The sequence below is a fragment of the Diabrotica undecimpunctata genome, chromosome 1 (genome assembly GCF_040954645.1).
Source record: "Diabrotica undecimpunctata isolate CICGRU chromosome 1, icDiaUnde3, whole genome shotgun sequence".
Classification (NCBI taxonomy): Eukaryota; Metazoa; Arthropoda; class Insecta; order Coleoptera; family Chrysomelidae; genus Diabrotica; species Diabrotica undecimpunctata.
In genome coordinates, this window is record NC_092803.1 from 83738403 (window position 1) to 83765546 (window position 27144).

Below are 27144 nucleotides of genomic sequence, written 5' to 3' on the forward strand. Positions count from 1 at the left end.
CAACGAAATGACATATAATTTTATAAAGCGGCAGAAACGCATAGCATCACAACCAAACTACACAAACAGACTGAGGACATGCGGACGTGGAATTCTGGGTAACCGGGCGACGCTGCTACCTATGGTTAGTCTATAAAACTATTTGTCACAACATGCCCCTGTCACAACTAGCCCCGATCTACCCTACTCGAGAACATCTTCTGAACATAAGACAAATAATAGAAAAATCTATTGAATTCAATATCCCACTATAAATTTGTTTTATAGGTTATTACAAAGCTTTTGGCAGGGTCAAATGGCAACACTTATCGCAGATACTAAAAGAAGTAGGCATACCACAACACTTAATTTCGCTTAGAACTGAACTATATGAACACACTACTGGAACAGTTAAAGTGCTTGTTGACACACTTTCAGACGAATTCCATCCAGAACAAGGTGTCAGACAAGGATGTATATTGCCTCCAAAATTATTTAATATATATGGGGAGCATATTATGAGAAGAGCGTTTGAAGGATGGGAAAAGGGCATCTTAATAAATGGCTGCAAAATAAACATGACAAGTCAAATATTTGGTTTGCAGTTAGATATATCATACATATAGTGCATAAACTACCAGACAATCATCCACACATAATCAAGATTGACCGGTTTGAGGTTGTGAGCTCATATTCATATCTGAGATCATTGATCACAAACACAAGGTCACTACAGGAGGAAATAAACAGTAGATGTGATCCAGCAAAAGTCGCCGTAGGAAAAATGGCCAAAATATGGAAGGACTCTCAACTTTCACGAACTCTAAAAATGAGGTTGATCAACTGCTTAATATTACCAATACTGATATACGCATGTGAATCTTGGACCCAAATACATGCGGAAAGAAGAAAAATAGATGCCACTAAAATGTTCTGTTGGAAAAGAATGTTACGAATTCCGTGGATCGACCACAGGAATAATAATTCAATTCTAAATGAGCTAAAAGTCAGCAAAGTCTATCTCCAACAATTAAAATAATTTGGACATGTTGTTGGACAGAGACAGAGATCTTTGGAGACTGACAATACACATCACGATGATCACTACACTCCCTCCGGAGGGTCAATATTGAAGAGAGAGAGTTTGTTTGGCTATTGTTGAACACCTTCATTTTTTAAACAAATACTAATATAGACAACTTCTCCATTCTGTGATTGGTGGCACTTTCTTAATTCTATTAAACAAACATGTTAACCTACTTGTTTCTGTTTCACCTAACGATGTCCACACTTCTCCAGAGATATCATTTGGTCCAACTGGTTTACCTTAAATTATTTTTTTGAGTACTTGGACAACTTCATCGTTTATTATTTTGGTGAACATTGCTGTTCCTGTCTCATGCTTTTTTTTATATACACTTATATATAAATTATCAATTTCGCTCAATAGTAAAGTACCTTACAAAATCAAAAATTGTTATTTAAGATGCAACCATCAGATATCAAATTTTATCAATATTATACGAAGTATGTCAAAACATAAAGTACCTTTACATTACACAATATCGAAAACTTGTAGTATGAAAAGTTGTTTGGAATTAAAAAAAAACTTAATATGCATTTACATACTTTTAATTGAAAAATAAATTGCAAATGTTTCTCAAATTACCGATACCGAACATAATTTTTTTTATTACGAATATGATAACCCTTCCGTTCCGATAAAAAATGATAATCAAATTTTCACAAAACAAAATACATTAAAAATCTAATGAACATTGAAGCGTTAATAACCTTTTTTCTATCGGAACGGTAGACTTATCATATTTGTAATAAATTTTGAGAAAAAATTGCAATTTTTTTTTCAATTAGAAGAATGTATGTAATTACTGTTGGGTATCGGTGATTTGAGAAAAATTTGCAAAATTTTTTTTTTCAATGAGGATGTAATTTCATATTAAAACATAGTTTTTAATTCCAAACAAATTTTCATAATAACAATTTTCGATATTGTGAAATATAACGGTACTTTACTCTTGAGCGAAATTAATAATTTTTGACATACCCCGTATATTATTGATAACATTTTATATCTGATGGTTGCATCTTAGGTTTTAGGCCATTCACAATTTTTTATACAGAATAACTTTTTTTCGTAAAATTAATAATAAAAAGTTTCCTATATGATGCCGAATTAATTGGACACACTGTATATGTTGTTCTTCTTGTGTTAGCAGAAAACTCTGAAAGGGAAAGAGGGGAGACAATAAGCCACGAGAAATTATCGTATCCTCTCCCTATTAGGACAAAGATACAATATTCAAAATGTACCAAGAAACTTCTGCGCTAGATTGTTATAGCTACACGTTTAAAATTCGGATTAAATTCTAATTTATTGATATATACTTACAAAAGTCCCGTTCCTAGTACAATCAGCATAGTCCCTTGGAAAACTTTCTTGCACAGATCTCTCCTTTTATCACACGGCTGAATCCTGGCTCCGCAATGACCACAGCATCTACAGCAACAGAAGAATAGACCCACTAGCGGAACAAGCACGGTGATCAGCACGATTATAAGTAGAACCAGCAGTAAAGGCCAGTAGTACTTGAGCATCTCGCCTATGGTGACTCCATCGTTGAGTCGTGGATAGTAGTACAAGCCAACTTGTTTCCATACTATCAGTTCTAAAAAAGATATAAACGTTTTTTAAACAGATTAAAATCTGTTTTGATTTGATATATTCATTAAAACTGACTGAAAATTATGAATTTAATTAATTGTATCTTTCTCTTAGCTTAAGTGCTTAGCTATCTACAAAACCAAAAAACGTATTCGGTCAACAATAATACACTGCTATTATAGCACCTCTAAGTTGGCATACAGGGTGGGGAAATACAAAATAACTTCACACCATTTCAGAACAATTAATTTTAACTGCAGATTCCAATAAGCGACACCGTCCTTTTTACCGATACTGCACAAGGTCTACAGTTTTTGATGAGCAAAGTAGTTGAAATTAGTAATTGTAAGAAATATGGCACAGAAATTAATCATAATAAAGTCATGATAAATAGCAAAGACAAAATTGGTCGAATATAGTATAACACCAATGAGAAAATACAACACAACACACACATATCTTGGCAAAGTATTAAATAAATAGTGGAACTATTTGCAGAAAATAAGAAATAATTGAAAAAATAAGAACGACTTTCATCCAAATGTCCAAATTATTAAAAGCAACTTGAATTTAAAATTGAAACCCAGACTACTCCGATGCTACATATTATCCATATTGTTATACAGAGTTAGTATTTGAGTCTGAATAAGGCAAAAGCAAAGATACTGTAATAGAAGCATTCTAGTTTCGAGATATGGACTTATGTCCATATCTGAAAAAAGTAAAATACCATAGATGGACAAAATATCAAATACCAGAGTTGTTTGGGAAAGTATTTAGTATTTAATTACATATTTTACATTCAATATTTTTGAAGTTATACTTCTATACGCGCGCTCCACGTTGGAAATTTGTATGGGAGTAAATCTGTGAAATCATTACATATGTAAGATAATGAGTAAGAGAGAGACAGAAGATGTATTTTCTCTCTCTTCCTCTCTCGAATATAAAAATGTTCCTTTTGTATATATAATTTAATATTATATATATATATATATATATATATATATATATATATATATATATATATATATATATATATATATATATATATATACTGAAAAAGCGATAAACGCTTGTCATCAACGCTGATCAAATAGAATACAAAACTCAAATATTTGGGTGTGCAGCGGAAGATAGGACAAAGAAGTACTCTTTTTAGTTAACCAAGCTTTCGCAAATCTTTATTTGCATTATCAGGGTGCTACAATAAACAAAATTAGTACAAAATACAGAAAATAATTATTTTGCATCTTACACTAATTGAGGTTAGTTGTCGTGATGTTTATTAAATGAAATGAGCAACTCATTTGACCCCTACAAAGCTGACCCTATTTTTAGAAAAAAGAATCTCAACATCCTTTTACAGTTGTTCCTAGATAATTCTTACCCCGAATCCTTACTCAGGAAAATCATCTTTAACACATCCTCTGTTATACTCAACACACAAGTAAACCCTCCCCAAAATACAGGTGCTATGAAAGTTAGCTCTGATTCCCACTCACTGACTAACAATATTCCTAATATATCTTTTGTATCACTTCCATTTATTAAGGACGTCTCTCCCAAATTGACCAGAATTTTTGCTCAATACCTACCAAATGTAAAAATTGCTTATAAAAGCACTCTAGTTGTGGGATCTTTGTACAAGTCATTGAAAGATAAAGTACCAAACTTAGATAAAAGTGATGTTGTCTACAAACTTAATTGTTTGGGCTGTGAAGGTTCTTATATAGGTCACACCTCCCAAAAAGTTTCTAGCCGCTTGACTCTTCACAAGAGTGACATTAGGTTACACCCTGATAGATGTTCTCTAGCCACACATGCTAACACAACAGGGCACTTTTTCGATTTTCCAAATGTAAAAATCCTATCCACGGAGAGCAATTATTTAAAAAGATTGTTTCTCGAGATGGCTTTCATTTTTCAAGAAAAAGAAACTATTAACAAAAAGACAGATACCAATAATTTAAGCAACCTATATTCATTATTGTTAACTTTGGATAAACACGAATCTACTAATACAGACAATTCATCATCAACAATATAAGTTTCATTATATATGAGATATACAGTACCTCTCCTACTTCTTCTAATATAAGTCTTTTTACCTTTTCTGTTTCAAGAAGTTCAGCGTCAGATCAGGTATACTATTACCTTTACATTGTTATCATTAAGATCTAACGTTCTATCGTTTTAAGTTGGCAGTAACGAATTCACAACCAATTCTTTTGTTTCTGATAAGAATGTTTATAACCTAAATTTTATATTATGACATGTTCTGTAATTATTTTAACATAATTTTATTTGAGTGTTCTTGTATATGTGTTTTAAAGTGTTTTAAATATGTATTTGTTAAAGAACGTTTTTTTTAAAAACAATTTTGAATAGTTTTCGCCATCATTTGTAGGGGTCAAATGAGTTGCTCATTTCATTTAATAAACATCACGACAACTAACCTCAATTAGTGTAAGATGCAAAATCATTCTTTTCTGTATTTTGTACTAATTTTGTTTATTGTAGCACCCTGATGATGCAAATAAAGATTTGTGAAAGCTTGGTTAACTAAAAAGAGTACTTCTTTGTCCTATCTTCCGCTGCACACCCAAATATTTGAGTTTTGTATATATATATATATATATATATATATATATATATATATATATATATATATATATATATATATTTATATATATTATATAAATATATATACATATAATATTATACATATAATAAAATATTTATTAATATTATTATTTATATGATATGTTTTGTATTATTTATTAAATGTTCATAATTATATTAGTCTTTTGTATTTCAAAATAATAATCTCAATAAATCACTGTATGATCCAGAACTGTCAATTTTGAAATATATTTGTGTCATGTCCTCGGTAGTATAGTAGTCAGTATCCCCGCCTGTCACGCGGGAGACCGGGGTTCGATTCCCAGTCGGGGAGGACTTTTTTATTAATATTATTACATTATTGTCATTTTTAAATACTTATGGATATTGCATTTTAATTTGTATTGTATATGGAATTATGTTGCACTGTATTGTAGTGTATTTTTTTATGTATATTATTGTCATTTTTAAATACTTATGAATATTGCAGTTTAATTTGTATTGTATTATTATATTAATAACAAAATAAACAATGAATTTTACTGCAGAATATGTGTAAAAAAATTTTTGCATTCAACTCCTTTCATACATATATGAAAATAAAAATATACATTTTCATCAAAATATTGATTCAATCCTTCATTGTTAGTAAGTTGTTAATTAATTCTGTTTTTCTTTCTGCTATGTCTTACCTATATAATTACATATGTAATGATTGTGCAGATTGACTCCCAAATAAATTTGTAACGGCGAATGCGTGTATAGAAGTGTAACTTCCACCGGCAGTCCCACTGGACTGCCACACCCGTTTTTTATTACTGTATTATAATATGATATTATTTAATGGTATATTCTAACTACTCATTTACTTTAAAAGTACAGTATATTGTTTTCTTCCATTCAATAAATTCTCATTATTAAACTGGCTAACAAATTTAGTCTGTTTTTAAGTTCGAAGAAATTGACTTCTCTTTGTTATTTGGAAACTACGTCGCAAACACAGAAAACGCCGTAAAATATCAATATTCTGTGACCATTTAGTTTAAATTATGGCCTCTCAGAGTGCATTACAATAGCTTTGATTTATGGGGATTTGCTTCCGTTGGCCACCCCTTAGAATTTGTACGAATTTGTAAATATTTGTCACATTTTTTGTACGATGCGGTGATGCTCCGTTTTGTTGAAACCACATATTTTGTCTAATTCCGTCTAAGGGAACATCCTCTAACAAGCCAGGTAACTGTGGTGGCTAGACCGTTTGGAGGAAGAAGTGAGATCCAATAACGTATGATAAAACAATGCCTCCCCCAATATTCAACAACCACCTGGGTTCTGGGACGTGACTTGAAATAGGTGAAGATTTTTACCAGAGTAATAATGAGAAGTATGTGTATTCACGAATCCATTGCGATGAAATGTCGATTCGTCAGAAAATAAAATATTTTCCAAAACATACATTTCTTCCGCCCACATACAAAAATTCATTCTTCTTAAATAATTTTCTTATTTGTTATGTTGATAATTCTTCGAACTATCGTTGCATTTAACTCTGTATTATTGCTAAATTGGCAATTACACGTAGCATAACTAAAACCCTTGTTGATATTAATGGTTTTAAATACTGCACATTGCTCGAAGAAATAAAGCTGTTTAAAAAGCTTTTCGAAAGCTCTTTTTGAAGGACGTCTTCTGTGAGGATATCTCTGACTATACACTTTTGTGTAAACAGTTTTTAAGGCATTCTCCCAACACAAATATCATGTCAACCAATTCTTCAGTTGAAAAATTCATATTTAAAATGTAAACAATTGTTACAAAAAATGCAACTACCATTGTAGGAAAAACGTTGATTAATAAGTGACTAAAGGAACAATAAATAAACGGCATTAATGGTGAAAAAAAACAGCATAGTTTTGCATCGGATATTATGAAATATTACGTAATGCCCAATGATATGTATTTGATTAATTAGTGGAATCGCTGAGTCATAGAAAGGCGTTTTTATAACCCAATCTTGACGGTTATACACACTGTTTTTCAACTATTCTTATTTAATAAATATTTTTTGAGAACGATTTCCGGAGTGGAAATCAAAACGTCAATTTTTTTAGGTAACATGTAATTGTCGTTACAATCAAAATTCTGGCTTATTCCCAGATAAACATAATATGTATTTGACTTAGACATGCTACAAGAAGAAAATTTCAGAACATCACAAAGAGGGCAATCTAATCTGCGGAATAGATTTATGTATTACAACAATTTCCTCATTTTTTTTTCTTCAAAAAACCTTCATACTATCCCATAAAACCGCCTTCGTCTACTAATAATGCTCATTTATTTATTTCCAGTTCAGTGAAGCAGTATGCCCTGCAGTATTATCAAATTCGCTACATCGATCGCCATGATTAGACACACGACTTTTTAAAATATTATTGTAGGTTAGTAGGACCGCTTTCCGCTGTTCAACTGTAAAAGCGCAGTTATCTGCCGGACAAATGGTGGTATCGTGGCACTTGCCTGTGTCTATCATACGAATATTATAACGACCGTCATCTCAAGTTTTCGACTGAGGGAGATGAGGATAATGGATGATTGAGTAATTGATATATTTGACCCAAGAGGACTGGACTCACAATAATTTTAGTTATAATATATTATATATTTATAGAAAAGAAATTTAATCTTTGCAGATAAGTTAAATAGTAAACTCTTAAATAGTAAAAACTTTCTTGCAGATTTCCCCAATATTTAAGAGTTTACTATATATATATATATATATATATATATATATATATATATATATATATAACTGTTTTGGATGGGTTGGAGTCAATAAAAGGGCTATTGGTTAACTATTTTTTTATATCTCGAGCTTTCAATTGTGTTTACAATTATTATCAAGAGCTAAAAAAGACAAAATATCTTACAAGGTTGAACTAGAAAGAAAAAACAATTTTTGTTAACTTACCAAATAAAAATTAGTTTAGTAAATAAAAATTGCTGCTAATCCATCTTAAAAATTATTAATATAAAAATGTCCTAATCTAATAAATGCTTCTCTGAAAAATTTTAGTATAATTTTGAAAACATTTTTTTTAATACAAAAACAATTTAATTTATAAATAAGTTAAAATTACAAATAAGCCTCAATGTCATAAATGCCAACTTAAAATTTTTATTTTTGACAATTATATTGCCAAAAATAAAATTTTGTTTAAAAATTCTTTTTTGTTTAGTAACAAAAAAGAAGAAGATTTATTCACCGTTGACAGATGTCTGAAAAAATGTAACAGATATATGGAGAATTAAATATGACATTTTACATGTTTTATATATAAATCATAAAGAAAGAATATAATTATAAATTTTGCTTAGATTTTGAATTTCTGATCTTTTGTTTAAATTATTATTACTTTTGCTAATACAAACCATTTCCAAAAAAGTCCTTTTAAATTTATTACTTTCATTGCATAAAATTTTTAATGTTATCAAAATCCATAATATGGTCTATATATTATAATAAAATTTTCAGAGAAGCATTTATTAGATTAGGACATTTTTATATTAATTATTTTTAAGATGTATTAGCAGCAATTTTTATTTACTAAACTAATTTTTATTTGGTAAGTTAACAAAAATTGTTTTTTCTTTCTAGTTCAACCTTGTAAGATATTTTGTGTTTTTTAGCTCTTGATAATAATTGTAAACACAATTGAAAGCTCGAGATATAAAAAATAGTTAACCAATAGCCCTTTTATTGACTCGAACCCACCCAAAACAGTTATATATTTTTTCCAAACGAGTCACAAGTACTTCTTTTTTCTTATTCTTATATATATGTATATATATATATATATATATATATATATATATATATATATATATATATATATATATATATATATAGTAATAGGGCCAGTCGAGAGATGATATAAATTCTTGAGTCTAAAGTTCCAGTATTGTGTTAAGTGATTCAAAAAGTTGAAAGATTGCATCAGGAGAAAGCCGGAACGAGTACGGTACGAAGCAGTGAAAGGAAAGGAGAACAAAATTTAGCAGAGGAGCAGAGACATTCTTGGGAAACGTGGACGAGTTTTCCTTTGATCGCAACACCAGCAAGTAAGGAAACGTGTTATGGGTGAAGACATGGTAGAATCATCAGCAAAGGTCAGTAGTTTTCTGTTATGATATATATTTTCTGTTATGACATATTTCTTTATTATAAAATCATCAGATTTCAAACAGTTTGTTTATTATAAATCATTGTAGTTGACTTTTTTTTCAAGATACAATAATATTGATAAAATAAAAAATTTTTATATATCAAGAAAATTGAACATCGAGAACATTCTGTAAAGCAGAAGTAGAGAGATTCACAGTTATTGATTTAAAAAAAATATTGGAGACAAAAGAAGATTCTTTTTTTTTTTGTAAATGTATATATGAAATAATAAAGATAGGGGAATAAATAAAATTTGTAATACTGAATATCGATTTGACCGTTTTGATAAAATAAACGATTTTTATAATTTATAATTGAAATCCATATGTGTATTATTTTGATTCTCTTTTGTCTATCCTTATAAAGAAACCACTGAGAAATATTTGAAGCCACAAAAGTAAGTAGTGATAGGATCATTCAGCCCTGCGATTTATATTTTGTTTGTTTTGATTTAATTAATTAATGACATAATTAATTGATTAATTAATTGAAGTAGATTGCATCTATAAACAACAATAGAGTCAAAGTAGATCACAACAACATGGCCCCCAACGTGTAAAGGCATTGAAAAGTATTTCTAGTGGCAAATTTGAAAGGATAGAAAAAGAAAAATCCGATAATTTAAAATTTATCGGCCCGTGGTTGAAAGTGAGATATTTACATTTGATGACATAAAATTTTAGATCTCTTTAGTTACAAATTTCCCATAATTGTTTTTATTTGATTGATATTTACATTTGATTTATTTTATTGACAATTTATTACATTTGGATGAGAAAAGTTTCGTCTTTGCAACATACTGGTCGAATTTCATATTTGGCGGGGATAAAAGTCTAAAAATATGTCGATCACAAGAAGCAGAAGCAAAGAAAACAAAAAACAGGAAGAACAGGTGAAACAAGAATAACATTCAGAACAAGATGACGTTTTAGAAGCAACAATCATGGAAACAGAAAAACAGGAAGAATCAGGAATGGAGAAATTATTACAACTGTTTCAAATACAATCACAAAAAATGGATAAAATGGATAGAAATCAACAGGAAACAAAACAAACAATGAATGAAACATCAAAGAAAATGGATAAAATGGATAGAAATCAACAGGAAACAAAACAAATAATGAAAGAAAATCAAAAAGAGACAAAGCAAGCCTTAGAAGAAAACAACAGAAATATAGAGAATATCAAGAAGGAAATGGTACAGAAAATCGAGGAGATTGTTGAAAAAAGCGAGAAACAAGAGATAGAGGTTAAAGAAATCAAAATTCAAATGAAGAAATTACAAAATTTAGAAAGTAAATTAGAAACAAAATTTGAAAACGCGTTACAAGAAGACATGCGAGAAATAGAAAGAAAAATGGAGGAAATCAAGAATTAACAAAATTCCGGGGAGAGAAGGGAAACGATTATCCATAGTACAGAGGAAGTGAAAATACGGTTTGGCGGGGATGTAAGAGAATTACACCCGGTGCTCTTCATAAATAATTTAAAAAAGAAAGTACAATACATCGGACATTTTGAATCAGCAAAAGAAACGATCAGAAACCATCTCAAAGATGAGGCAAGTCTATGGTTTGACAGCAAAGAGGAAGAGTTTGACAGTTGGCACAAATTTGAACGCAAATTTTTGAGTTATTTCTGGAGAAAAATCCAACAATTACAAGTAAACAAGGAATTGCAAATTTGCATATTTTATTTTGTATCATATTACTTTATATCACATTGTATATTAGTTTAAGATTTATAAAATTCCTTTGTACCATCTAATAATCTGTACGGCGCCGATAGCTTGCATTCAAATAACTTTCTAGAGATAAGCTTCTAAAATCGTCAAAGAATTATAACAATGAAATGATTAATGATTTCCAAATTATCGGTTTGAGTCATTCGAAAATTCCCAAAATTAACGAAAGTTGAAAAATACCCTTCTCAGGTAATTAATTTTACCAATGAAAGGAAAGTTGAAGGTATTTCACATGTAAACATATCCTTTAGATACGTCGAGGGGGTCAGGGGGAGATTTATGAATGTTAAGAGACGATTACGAGCCGAATGATTGAAATCAGTTTTGTATCAGTTCGAATCCAGCATTGGACGAGCGCTAGGCTCTACTCGCGCCAGCCGCACTTCAGAAGGTTGAACACAGTCGGGATATTAATAAGTTTACTCAGTTCTTGTTAATATTGTATCACCGAAAAGTTATCTAGTTTTATAGTTTCATAAAGTTTAGTTTCATAAATCAGCTATAGTAAGCAAGTTATCGGCTTCCAAAATACGTCGTAATTGTTTAAATAGACTTGTTAAAACGTTCTTTTCGAAATTTTCATTTGTCCCAGTTTTCTGGATGGTCCTTCAAAGAAGTATACAAAGTGAACCTATTTCCCTAAGGACAAAACTTGTTCCCCAAGGGAAAAACCGGTGACCTATGACTGGTGCGCAAAACAAAGGCATCAGGACGAGGTGTAAGGACAAACACACCTGCATCTTCGCATTTGATCATAAATATAGTAGTAGCTTCTTCGCCCATAACTTTTGTTTTGCAATAATTCAGATCATATAATTGCCACAAGCACTTTTTACTTCCTGAAAATGCGGAGGATCAGCTTTTGTCCTCAGACGTGGTACTAGGAACAAATTTTAATCCAATTTTGTCTGAAATGGGACTCACAAATCATCTGATACTGCTAATTAAAAGCCTATACCATAAAATCATGTCAGAGTTAGAATAAATGGGGAACAAGCCGAAAGTTTTAGGGTCACTAAGGGCATGAGGCAAGGCTGCGAACTAAGCCCCGTTCTATTCAACATATATGGTAAATAGATAATGCGGAAAGCTACTGAGGACTGGAACTGTGGCATCACTATCGGCGGGAAGAAGATTTACAACTTGGGATATGCAGATGATACAACCATCCTCGCTAGATCAGGAGTTGAACTGATTCACCTGCTACAACGGATTGAAAAAGTAAGCTTAACGATGGATCTTAAAATAAACCAGAATGATGATATTTGACAGAGCTAACAATCAAAATCATCTAACCATGATAAACAATATCGCTGTTGTAGATTAATTGTGTATCTGGACTCTTTAATAACTAACAAGGGGGGCCGTTTTGAAGCAATAAAGCGCCGGTCAGCAATAGCTTAAAGCGTTATGGCAAAATTAAAAAAAAAAACATTTGGAAATGCCATAAAATAACTTACTATCGATACAAAAATGAAACTATTTAGAAGTCTAGTTTTTACAGTTTTTTCACTTATAGAAAAACATAAAAAGATTATAGATGTATTTGAGATGTACTGCTGGACACGAATGCTGAGAATACCATGTGTGGCCCGAAGAACAACTGCATCTATACTCAACCAGCTAAACATCAAGAAAAGAAAAGACTAAGAAGACAAGTATCACAACAAAAAATAAGTTAATTTGGACACGTGCTTCGAAGAAATGGTCTTGAAAAACTTACAATCCAGGGAAAGGTAGAAGGCAAAAGAAGTCGACGTAGATCTCCCACACGATACACGAACCATATTGTTGCTACTATTGGCGGTCCATTGTCAAAAAGTGCTAGAATTGCAGAAGATAGAAAAACGTGGAGGAACATTGGAAAATTCAGCTAATAGTTTTATGGTATCACCATACCTGCATCAGGTTAAGGACTAAGCAGAAGAATACTTAGTCACAAAGGCAAAACGTTATGTATCATTTACAACTTCCTTAATGCCATAGTTCTAAAGTTATTTTTATAACCTTCCAAGTGTCTCAAATATATATCTAATAGCTTCTTTGCTCAAAATTTTTGTTTTGCTTTAATTCAGATTTAATCATCCACTGTCGTAGTTAGTAGTTTAAACAGTGATTCTAAAAACACGTTTATGTACACTCGTACATTTTGTTTACATCCAAATCCTTTGCTAATCTGTTCGATCAGTACAACCGTGTCCTTAGCAAATCGGTAAGATTACAAATATACCTTGCAAGAGTTTGATTAATCTTCGACCTTCGCTTCGACGTGTTCTCCAAACGTGATGTTTTTCAATTTTTTACAGGATATGGATATTTAGTTATCGTACGCGTGTGATCTGATAAGAGATAAGGGATGTCTCGTAAAATGACGAAAATAACTAATCGCTACACGGTAGAAAGAATAAAACTACCAGAATTTTTACACACTCCCCTTAATTTAATATTGAGAAAAAAAGGTATCACTTGGTCAACATTTGAGCTGTAGAGGAAGTTACACTATTCAAGTATTAATAGTCGATGACCATTAGTTATTTCTAAATTCGTTGCAAGCATCTTGTATCCTTAGTCAGAGTTGTGCACGATTTTGTATCGCAACGGAATAAACACAATACTAACAAGGATTAAAATCTGGCGACCTTGCTGCCCAAACAACTGGACATCCTCTTCCAATCCAGTGGTTATTATTAATAAAGTTTCGTATATTCCTGCTAAAGTGGGTCGGACAGCCGTCATATAGAAACCATAAATTTTGCCGAATATCTAAAAGTACATCATCTAACGAATCAGGTAAAACATTTTGTAAGTAATCAGCACCATTTAAACGAGCAGGCAATTCCACAGGCCCAAGTAGATAGTCGTTAATTACTCATATCCAGATGTTTATGCTAAACCTATGCTGATGCTTAAATTCTTGAACAACGTGGGGATTGTCACAAACGTACGAATAATATTGTGCATTATACACATTAAAAATTCCATTTTTTTGTGAATGGAACTTTGTCGAAAAACAAAATGTATCTGAAAAAAAATCTTCATTTTGATTTTTTCAATTTTGTAACCATCTAGCGAATTCTTCAGAACAGGAAAATCTCCTTGTCGCAGTGCTTGTACAGTAGCAGTGCTCTGTGAAATAAAAAGCATATAAATTTTCGTTGTGTAAGATATTTCCTACGGAAGATTGTGGGATACTTAGCAGATAGTCTTCCAAAGGTAATTTCTGGATTTTCTTCAACTTCAACATTTTGCCATAAACTAAAGCATATCAGCGTATTCCTCACTATAAAAAACCATTTTTGTTGAGTTGAAATCGTTATATTTGAATATCACAAAGTAAAAAACTAAAAGACAAACTTCGCGAACTGAACACAAATTGACAATGAAAAACGTAGGTTATACTTCTGTTAGCAGGTCCACGGTCAACTAGTGCAAAAAATATTAATTTAACTTTCATGGCAAAAAATGAAAAATTTTCAAATCGATTTTTCTACAAAGCAGCCTCCTACGACTCTGTGAATACAAGAGAAATGTCCAAAGCAATGAAAGAGCTATGAATACCAAATCAGATGGTAAATTTAACAAAACTAACTCTTGAAAAAGTTGAATGTAGAGTAAGAATTCAGGAGGAACTGTCTGAACCTTTTAAAACAAATAATGGGCTGCGCCAGCGAGGCCCTCTCTCCTGTATACTGTTCAACCTGGCTCTGGAAAAAGTAATACGTATGTCACAAATCACAACCACTGGTTCAATGTATAATAAATCAGTAGAAATCCTGGCCTATACTGATGATATCAATATTGTTAGAACGGAAAACGCTGTACGAGAAACGTATGTAGAATTAAAATAATCAGCTACAAAAATGGGTTTAATAATAAACACCAACAAAACGAAGTATATGAAAATAAGCACGCAACCACAAATCCTACTATCACTCGTTATAGAAAACGACGTCATCGAAGCAGTGAACGAATTTGTATACATGGGAGCGCTCCTTAACACGGAAAATAATACTACCGCAGAGATAAACCACAGAATTTGCACGGCCGACATATGCTATTTTGGGCTCAATCTCCTCCTTAAATCCACAATTATATCGAAAAATACAAAAATACAACTCTACAAAACAATAATACGCCCAGTCCTAACATATGGTTCGGAGACCTGGACTCTAACAAAAGATAATGAAAACAAGTACTAAGGCGAATTTTATAAAATATACCAGGAACCTGATATCGGAAAACATATTAAGATAGGACGTCTGAAGTAGATAGGGAATGTAATGCCGATGGAACAAAATGACCCAGCTAAAAAAACGCTCCTTGATAGACTCATTGGTCAGAGAAGAAGAGGAAGACCCAGAACAAGGTTCCTTGATAACATCGATGAAGACATGAGAAATATGGGAATACGTGCTAGGCGGAGAAAGGCGATGGATAGGGACAACTGAAGAGAAATTCTTGAGGAGGCTAGGACTCACGAAGGACTGTAAAGCCAGAATTATGATGATGATGGATGGTAGAGGCGCTATATTGAAATCCCAAAGTCTTTCTGCTTTGTTTATTTACTCATGTTCGGAGTATTAGAAACTAATTCACGAAAGATATTTGCCGTGGTGGACGACAGGTCGTGGAATAAAAACTGTAGATTCCTCTTGTCGATGAATTCGTCAATACGTCTGTTTTATATATTGTAAAAAGAGCAGTAGACAAATGCTTGACTTTAGTTTCGCCAAGTAAGAACTTTGAATGGACCATGGGAGTGATGACGTAGATTTTATTGACATCTGTCAGTTTCACTTCCCAAACAAACCTTGTTTAGTGTGGATAATTTGTATTTTTCGTTATTTTTTCATTTTTTTTACAGAATCTTTCCGCTTTTTGCAATATCTGAGTATTCTAATAGTTACTACAACAATTTTACAAGGTTGTGTAAATAATAAAGATTGTTATTTTAATAAAAATAGCAATAAACTGCATGTATCAATAAAGTAAGGTTAGAATGTCTTTAATTTAAACTTTTAAACTATATTTCATAGAAATAGAACACTAAATTATGATGGTATTATCGTAAAAAACACTATACTTACAAGAAAAAGCAGCAGAGGAAGCAAAATGTTAACTTTATAGAAATTAAAAAATCTTGAGATTGGGCATTTCAACTTTTGTTTGGAAAGTAATTGACAGTTGTGACGTCACACTTCCACTGTCCCTTTAGTTTCTCCAAGTTTGTCACTTGAGTAAAAAACAAAAACTTGGATGACAGTAAATATTCTTGAATTTATGGAAGAACGAAGAAAACATAAACCAAAAGACCTGAATAAATACCAAGAAATTCAGAAAAACGTCAGAGAAAAAAAGACAAAAGAGAGGTGACTCTCCGACAGATGCAAGGAGATAGAAGATCTGGATAAAAAGTCTGATTTACACAAAATTTGTCTGCTTTAATTTACACAAAAAAAAAATTAAAAAATGACGAGTTCTAGAAAAACCACAAGGACGAATATCCTTAAAAATGATAAAAGAAATATTATATCTGGTGAAGGACAGATTGTGCCACTGGACCAATTACAACCAAAAGCTATTTAACCCCTTCGTTCATTACGTACAATATATTATACATCACTTTACTGATATCGAAATGACGTGACCAGATGTTTCTATCCGCTTTATTAAGAATGTACATTGTAGTTTAGACATTAGTTTTAATTTCAAACAGTTGCTTCCAGCCAGCGTTGATTAGTTTGAAGTAAAAAAAATGAAATTCAATGAACTAGGTTGTTGTGATGGTTATAGTCTCTCCACGTAAGGTGGCGTTTAATAGTTTACAGATTGGTTGTAAATGTCAGATATATTTTTGTTGAGGACAAGAAACACTTGTATATGCTGCATTTCCAGTGCACTTTCCGTTCAGTAAGTTCGTTTTTTCTCTATTTGAGTAAACATTAGTGCACAGTATATTATACAGTGTAAAAAGTAAAGTTCGTGTAACCTTCTGGCTAAGGTCTTAGACCTTAGACCATTATACAGTGTGAATATACGGAGGTCGACAGGTATAATATAATAGGGAGGAAGAAGTTAGCAGTGATGATGATAATGAGTTGAAGGAAATCAGTACAGACAACGGAGAAGTTATTCTTTCTGCTGTTGATGACAAGAGAGAGAGAAGAAGTTTGGAGCATTCAGAATGTATTTGTTATTTATAACTTACTATTTAAATGGGAATAAGCCACAATTAAAGGTTAAAGTAAGTTTATTGACGTTTCAATTTCCACTTCGGAAATCGTTCTCAAAATACAAACATTAGTAAATTAAATTCAATTTAATTTACTAATGTTTGGATTTGTGCCTTTGTGTATTTGTGCCTGTGCTTTTCCGGGTTTGACTTCGCGTTGAATAATTTTGGTTTTGAGAAAAACCATTATTTTAACGACGTTTCGGCAAGGTCGCACTTGCCATTGTCAAGTCAGGTAGTAACACTTCTTACGGATGCTTGAAGTAAGCCGTCAATTTACATCAAGCTGGTAACTTTCGTAATGCTGATCAAAAGTTACAGAGTACAGAGTAATAATACATATTTGTAAAATATACAGAGTTTTAGTATATACGTGCAGCTAACTTCAGCGAGTGATTCTGCATGAAAACTAATGAAAATTTGCTATATAAACGTATGCCCGCAAATTCTTCCTTTATCGAGAAACGGGATGTTGAAATTTTCCTTACAACGAATGATTTATTTATTGCCCTGAAACTGGTTGAGATATGAAAATGAAATTTGGTGGGTTTTAGGACTTGGTTATGCGAATTTTTGACATACAATTAGAAATTTTATAATCATAATTGGCGCTTTTAGGGAAAATGATCTCAATAAAAAAAGGGTACGCCACTGAGATTTTTCAAATTAAAAATATTTTTGAATTCTTCATTTAATGTTTGTCAAAACATCTTTCTTCTTTTTTTCATGTAAGGCGCCTTTTTTATGAAAAAAATAAAACATTTTAACGCAAACTTTTTATTCCTTTAATGCATTCTCAAGAACTTTATCATACAATAACACTAAACCAGAACAATAACAAAAACCACCACTAATATTATTTTAAATAGGGGCACACCTACAAAAAATGTTCAAAATTACCTTCCTGAAACATGACATAAGTTGCAACTCTTAGCCTCATTGGTATTCGTGCAAATATTCCTGGTGTTTTCTTATTTGCTTATCCAAAAGTGTTTCAGTTAAATTTGCTCAAACTTTGCAGAGATACAAAACTTCAAAATACCGGTTTTTCGTCAATTTTTCAAAATTCTGAATTTGGCAACGTAGGTACGTATATTCCACTGGAATATTCACATGGATGTCCTACCCAGGGCATCCTACTTTGTTTTTGATAGGGAAACGTATATTGAATGTGTAGGACGACACGTTTCCAAATTTATGATTTAAAAAATGGACCAAAAACCGACATTTTGAATTTCTATGACTGAGAAACACTTGATTTCTGAGTCTTGGAACACTAAGAACTTTTGATCAACATGACCAAAACTTATCTGTATACAACACTTTTACATAAGGAAATAAGAAAACACTAGGAATATTTGCACGAATACGACAACCAGTGAGGCTGAGTTGCAACTTGTTTCACGTTTCAGGGAGGTAATTTTAAACATTTTTTGTACCTGTAGACCTATTTAAAATTATACTAGTGGTACTTTCAAGACTTCAAAAATTATTTTTAATTTGAAAAATCTCAGTGGCGTCCCAGTATACGTTTATTTAACAAACTCATTATTTCTCATGCAGAATCACTCACTGAAGTTAGTTGCACGTATTTACTAAAACTCTGTATATTTTACAAATATGTATTACTTAAAAGCACTAAAAACCGACATTTAGAACCTCTGTACCTCAGAAATAATTGACTTGTGGGTCTTGGCACAACAATAACTTTTGATAAGCATTACCAAAGCTACCTCTCTGCAAAGTTTCAGCCAATTCAACTTAAACCACTTTTACAAAAGATAAGTCATCATCATCATCTTTGGCTCGACAATCCTCTGTGGATCTTGGCCTGCCCTAAGATTCGTCGCCATTCTGTTCGGTTTCTGGCAACATGTTGCCATCTTCTAATTTTTAATATCCGTAAGTCGGTTTCAACTCCATCTAACCACCTAATTCGCGGTCGGCCTTTGCTTCTTCTTCCTACAGGTGTTCCTGTGGTTAACTTTTTAGCAATCGTATTTTCTGGCATTCGTATTATGTGTCCAGCCCATCTAAGTCGCTGTGTTTTAATGAACGTTATGACATCTGGCTCATCAAAGAGCTGATACAATTCAAAATTATATCTTCTGCGCCACTGCCCTTGGTCGTTTATAGCTCCAAATATTTTGCGGAGTATTTTGCGGACAAAAGATAAGTGCCGTTGTACAAAGAATACGACTAAAGCAGTGCTTTTTACAGTATTTTCCCTCTATGTTAACTTTATCCCGATTTAAAGGAACTGCCCCAACATAGATGTCCGCCTTTTGGGCATTTGATTTTACACATAAAACAAATAAACAGTTCAATTGACGAATATATTCTCCATGACGAGCTCCACGCCCAAATTTCAATTTAACCCGATTTAAAAGTAACTTTCCCAACGTAGTTCTCCACCATTTAATATTTTATCCTACAAATTGTATCAAATTGTACAACGAGTGGACATCGATTCTTGGCTCCATCGAAGCTGCCTTCTCTAGACTAAGCTAACATATCACTGTTTAGTTTGTCTATATTCAAGATAACGGGCAAAATCGGGCAAGAGCTCGCTTATTAATATCATATGTTATACTATTTTAAAACTCTTGTATTACTCCAAGATAAGTCATTGTTTCACAGGGAGTATATTTAAGATAATTTTTACAATTCAACGGTCCCGATTTTAAAAACGCTCTACAGCATTGCACAAAAACCTTACAAAATATCAGAGGCTGGCATTTGTAATAATTACGTTGCTAAAATATAAAAACTATGAACAGTTGCATTAGGGGAGGGGAGACTTTAGACGGGCACTTACCTGCTTAAACTGAACATTAATTAAATGATAAAGAGGTTGCCAATGTGAGTCCATAATACTAGTATATGGGAAATACTCACAATCTCAAGATTGTGATTATTGACTCATTTCCCATATACTAATGAACATTAATTTTCTGGTTTTCACACTATGTATATTAAAATAATATTTAAACTAGACAGAATATTCAATATTAAAAATATCCACTAAAAAATTTCCGAACTAAAATTTTTTACCAAGTCTCCAGATCCGCTCCTGTATCATTTGGTGCAATTGCTGGATGAAAATATTCCGATTAGAATAAAAGTAACGATCATTGTGCCAATAATAACAGTCGGGCAAATTGTAGCCGTTTTATATACTAACCCACATCGATCGAATTAATTGATAAATTAATCACTCGTGAGAGAAAGTACATGTTTTTAAATAAGATACAGATTTATGTAATCAAATTGTACAATGTTTTCAATTCATTAAATGTTTTTCTACCAATCAGTTTTTGTTCTAGGACACAATGCAGATCTTTTCTTGTACGACTCTTGTAGTGGTCAAGGGAATTTTTACGAAATTTGATATAGATATTAGTTATCTTAACAATTTTTTATTGAATATTGTTATTTTTAAATGTAGCTAATTGGTTTTCAAAAATTTTGTATAAAATCTTGTCATACAAAAATGTTTTGCCAGCATATAAGAAATGTATTTAATGTAGGAATTCATAATACCAATATCTAGATTTGCACAAAATTCTAGTCATCGTGCAGAGCGAAGACGGATTATGTGGCACTCTAAACTGTCCGCCACTCCTTTGGTGCAATTACGGAAATCTATTATATTTTTTGAATCTATCATTTCCATGTATTTTAGGGAATAAACGGCAACGAAATAGCTGAGGACTTGCTAAAAGGGGTTAAAATAGTACAGAAAATTGGATTAGAATTATAACAGGCTTCCTTACTGCACATGCGCCAATCAAGGTAAACTTCCTTATAATAGGACTGTTTTGTGGAGACTTGGGGTACAGACTCTATGGCATAAAACCTGAAATAGTTGAACTACATTTTGCATGATTGCGAGGCACTGGAATGCAAGCAGCAAACACTTTTTGGAGACTATTAAGTGACACTTGCACCAAGGGTGCAGTAAAAGAGTGTTTTACTATAAATTTACTGTTAATTACTTTTACTATTATAGTGTAAATGCTGGTCTTGGAAGTACATATGTCCTGAGCGGCAAACCAAAAGTAGATAAGTTTGCCCTATTGGACCTCTCTCTTATACAAAAATAAGAGGGGTATTATAGGCTGCAAGAAAACCTGAGTAACGTAATGGTTAGATTAGGACATAGTGACATAAATGAAATTAGGGATACCGCATGAATCATGACTTTTAACCACATGGTACCCAGATACAGGCATAAAGTACCTTTCCAGTTGGCCATCTACCCACGAGAGCAATGAAGTAGAGAAAACATACAACTCAGACGGCAAGGTTACACCAGGTACACAGACAGGTGTCAAATTGCAGAAATGTCGGATGCAGGAATTCACATAAGTGATGGAAATTTAAACATCCATATTTCAGTGCGACTTAGAGCGAGAATATTTGAGGCAGAATCGACCAATTTAATTTTTGTAATGATAGAAACTTTTTTAAGACGTTTAGATTAAGTAAATCGACAGTGATCTATATTCTCAGAATATATTGTAAATAGTTGTTATTAATAAAAGATTATAATAGTAGGTATTCTTCCTCATTTTCTTCACTAAGTTTAGGCATTCAATGTTTTCATAACTTTGATTATATAAAAAAAGTTTAAATGGAAATAATAGAGATGGGTTGTTACTTGGACATTCTGATTATATACTGAAGCCATTTTCAAGAAGTCCACTAAACAATACATGAACAAAAATTCTATAATGAATTCCATATTAAAACTAGATGTGTAACAGAACTTTTTATGTATGGAAGAGAAGGTTTAGGGACTATTTTATCCAATGGAAGCGGCTGTAAAAATTGAAAAGATTCAACCCTTCTAACCTACAGCAACATTCTATTACCTACCGAGAAATCAAAATGAAGACAATTTTGAAGATGAATTGCTAAATAAAGACAGTATTGAACTTTCTGAAGCTGAAGATGTTTGAGCTAACTTTATATATTTTAGTGTTATGGAGAAACCTCAGAAGAAACATTTATATAAATTTGTCATTCTTTATATAATTTAATTTATTCCTGCCACCAGAAACTATAATCAAAAGAGATATTAAAACATTAGTGTGATCTCTTTGACAATTAATCAAATATTTAGAAATAAATTTTACGTTTATCTTACAGATAAGTAACCGCAACATAATTTGACGTGAAAAGACGGGTGGGTACATTTTATTCTACGAATAAATGTCTATCCTTCAGATAACTGTTACGTAGGACAATATTTATCTGGAGATGAAAAGTCCGGCCCCTTCATGCAAGAAGTTTATTTTTTTTTAAATTGAAAAATTTAACTTTTAAATATTTTGAAAGTTGTTTGTCTTTCGTTTGTTGATTGTTGTGATTATGGAGAGTAGGGTATTGGGACATTTCTATTGGGACATATTCAAGTTTATTAAACAAACTTACCTTTCATCAGCACATCCTGCGGCAAGATCCAATTCATGAACTGCGTGGTTAAATTATATAAACCACTCATTCCTTTGGGATTGAACTTGACACCTCCTGATAGATACTTATGATTATCTACAAAATCTGTATAGTTTGGCAGAACGCTTTTGAGGTCATCCAGAACGACCTTCATGTTGCTTTTGATCGTATCTAAGCTATTAGAGAATCCTCCTCCACCACTGGACAAACCAATGGCCAAACATAACACCAGGCACGTCAGAGAAAAACTAACAATGTTGATGGACAACCTGCTTATATTTGGTGCAGAAGGTTTCATTTTGGAACGAATCATTTTTGATATTTGGAAATTGAAAGTTATCTGGTTTACAAGGGGGTCATTTTGTTTTGGAGTTGTTGATCAGTCAATAATTTGTAGCAGTTGGAAGCACCTGTAACAAAACAAAATACATCAGTAACATAAGGCTAAGAATGTAGATAGGTAATGAAGATTAAAACTTAATTCATGACAAATTCGCAATTACGCTAGGTCGCAATTATAATTACGATGAATGACGTCTACTTTGTAGGAGGCACCACATGGCATCTTTGTTGAACAATTCGATTTCGTAAATTACTAATTTTGGGTTTTTTTATCTCTGATTTAACTTTTGCAAATTTACTGTCATCGCCATCAGGGCTATAAAATGTATAAGTCAAGTCATATTTTTGTGAATATTTTTTTTGGTTACTATATTTTTAGATAGAATAAAAAACATTCGCTACCAGAAAAAGTTATTCTAAATCTTATGTCTACATAAAAACTTGGTGTCATTTAAATACACGCTGAAACAATAAGGAATTACAACAAATGCTTTTTATTTTATAATATGTCGTCGACTATAAAATAAGTTTTAAAAAATATAGTTAGACAGCTCGTTGGTAATAAAGTTTATGATAGATAACCTCTCCAAACTTTTAGTATCACTTCATTAGGCCGAGTCTGACACAGTTTCCCTCTGCGACTTTTTTGGTTCTGGAGCGTTTTTCCTAAAATTTTCCGATGGGCACTTTAGAGAACTCGTTTTTGAAAGAAATTGAAAAGATATTTTGGTCCCTTCTCCAGATTCTGATAAGGAAATCAACGACGATGAGTTGGTAAATCCAACAAGAAGTTCCGAGAGAAGTAGAAATTTTTATATAAAAAACATAAAGTGCACAGTCAACCCTCAATTCCAGGAATGAAACAATAATTTTCAAAAACCCAAAACTTTTAAAACAACATATGTTTTCTGGTCCTAGAGTAATCAGTATAACTTTGAGTTAAGAAATTTTTGGAAACAAAATTTTGAAAAAGTATCACAGTTGGTCTAAGATGTATACATAATACCAGTTCAATTTTATATACAATTTATTTCAAGACTTAGTGTAAGCGTGAGCGCCCACCAAATTGCCGTGACATGTAACATGGCAGTGACAGGGCACCGGCATGGCACTGGCGTAGCAGCTAGCGCACACTAAAATAGCATGACATTAAAAAGGCTAGTTAAATTCAAAATATCATCCTCTGAGGGTGAAGTTATGAAGTTATGCTTACGCTTCTAAACGCCAACAATATGAACAAAACTCGTCCACAACGTCAGTTTTGGGTATACCCTTATTGGAAAGAGATGTAAGGGCACAGTGGATTTTCACGAAATCCAGTGTGCTAGTCACGAAATCTAGTGGCGAAATTTCAATCCTTCTACAAAATTCCGGACTTGCGTTGTCATAAATACCTGGAAATTTATGAATTAATGAGACAAAACGAATATTAAATTCTAGACTATCTTCCATATTTAAATTTTTCAACAAACACATATACAAAATGTAAGTAGCACGTGGCAAAAACTAAAACACGCTCTATTTTTAACGACGTGACGTAGCAAGCTGCATGACGTCACTGTCACTGTCATTTTGGTGTGTGCTGAATCATTCATTTGCATTAGTTATGTTTTAAGTAACATGCTAGACGCGCGCTACTTGTTGCTTGCCACTTGCCATGTCAGTTTGGTGGTCGCTCTCCCTTACGTTGAAGAAAACGAGAAGCATGCATTCAACGACAGAAAGTCAGATGTTAACATTTCATGTTGTTTAGTGATAGTTTACAAATAAGCAAATAATAATAATAGTCTCCCGTTTTATACCGCTGTCGCGGCTTTGGGAGTATAGCAGGGTAGTCTGCTATATCTAGGGCCTACGGTATACAAGGAAGGTAACATGGCCAGTGCTACTATACAAGGAAGGTAACATGGCCAGTGCTACGCTTCAACCGTCTATTATTACCCCTGGTTTTACCCAAGGTACTCATTTTTATTCAGGCTGAGTCGACCTAGGGCCTATAGACATTTTTAAAATGTCTAGATGTTCTTGCCGGCGGTGGGATTCGAACCCCGGACCACCGGCTTGCGAGTCAAGCATCCTACCGCTTGCGCTACGCAGGCCCTATAAGCAAATATTAACTCGAAAAAAAAAAACGACTAACCACAGTAAACATTTAAACATTGAACATTTTGTCACCTTTGCGTCTAAATTTGAAAATGAATGAGACTTGCGGTCAGTTTTAAACTACCATTTAGTCCTTCTTTAATACAAAGGTTGTAGCAAAGTACAAGATATTTTCTTTAAAATTATTGAAAACAAAACCATAACTCCAAAAAAGTAAATTTGATATTTTTACAACTCACTACAGTTATGAGGAAAACAAAATATTCAACTTCATTACTTTCAGACATGTGCGATACGTTATCTGTATCAGTAATAATATTGATCATTAGACTAAGATATTTATGCATGTGTATAATGGCATATGTCAAAACCTAAATTTGCATTTACATATTATGTAAATACAAAGTTTTTAAATTGCGTATTTTGCTAGATGCGTCTCGTTATGAGGCATATTTTTCATAGCATATATTTAGCAAAAAAACGTTTAACCTATGTTTTTTATTTCTAACAGTATTTTCAATATTCATAACCTCACTTCTTCCAAAGCCACGTTCCCAATTTTATGCATGTAGGAATCTTACAAAACTTAACTAATTTTAATAATAATTCTAGTTCACTTTATCCTTGTCATCTGCTATTTGTTTCATTGTGATTTTGTAAAATAATTGGCAAGGAATTTAACCCCTCTTGACATCTGTCTAATACAGGCTGTGTTATATTTTAGTTTATCTAATAATTTATTTAATAATTTGAATAAGTTGTGGAATTTATGGGATAATGTAGAACTAAATAACTGCAGCTGTCTTTAAGACCTACCCACATACTCTGAAGGCAACAAGAAGACCTAGCCACATAATCTAGAGGCAACATCTTAACAGAAGCAAGCAACCACATGAAGCCATAAGTATTATTTAAATTTGTTTATTGTAAAGCTTTAGACTGGGTTTGTTTTTGCAAACTAGATATTATTTTGTTTTATGTTGAATAGATTAGTTAATATATATAATAACGGATTTATTACGGCTGTCGCCGCTTCTCCGCCCCCAATTTCCATCTTTTTCTGTCATATGCAGTTGCCTCTTCTAAGTCTCTTGCCGCCATTGCTTCATCAATATCGTTGCGCCAACTTCTCCGTGGTCGTCCTCTCTTTCTTCTTTCAGGAGGGATCCATTCCAGTACTCTCCTAGGCCATCTGTACTCTGGCATTCTTTTAACATGTCCGAACCAGATTAATTGTTTTCTTTCTATGTCATCATTGATATTTCTCTCCATTTTTCCATAGATTAGTTAATTCATTGTTCTATTTGTTACCAACTGAATTTTCATTGTTTAATTCATAGTTTAAGACAAGACGGATCCACATTTGAGAGACTGAGCTAGGCGAAGCAGAGACGATAAGCTCCCATAGTTGATTGAGGTATTATTTTATAATAGTATTTCAATTCTTTTTTGTAGTCTTATCGTTACAATATTATTTCCCCTTAACAGAATAGTAAATGAAGTTGCAATTGTAGGTAATTTTGGTTAAATTTACCTGTATAAGCATTTCTACAGAAAATGTGTTACCTTAACAGTTTGATATGTGAGGGGAAGAAGGAGCTATAAAATAGGCAGTAGCTACTGCCTATTTGAAACAACCATCACTAGTAGAAGAAAACGATATGAAAGCAAACATAAAGGAGAGACCCAAAGAAAAAGTTAAGAAGCATGAGCTAAGAAAAGAAACAACGAAAATGTAAAAAAAAGAACAG

General features: G+C 32.3%; 1 protein-coding gene across 6 annotated transcripts in view; it reads right to left on the reverse strand.

Annotated features, from left to right (window-relative positions):
* Positions 1-27144, reverse strand: part of LOC140450917 (prominin-like protein) — a 238424-nt gene that overhangs the window by 86801 nt on the left and 124479 nt on the right. For all 6 annotated transcript variants that reach the window (XM_072544616.1, XM_072544622.1, XM_072544601.1 and 3 more), the window contains 2 exons: positions 22928-23358; positions 2390-2666 (listed from right to left, as the gene is read on the reverse strand). In XM_072544616.1, coding sequence (XP_072400717.1) covers positions 2390-2666; positions 22928-23261 — 611 coding nt within the window. In that variant the 5' untranslated portion in view covers positions 23262-23358. The remainder of the gene's footprint in view (positions 1-2389; positions 2667-22927; positions 23359-27144) is intronic.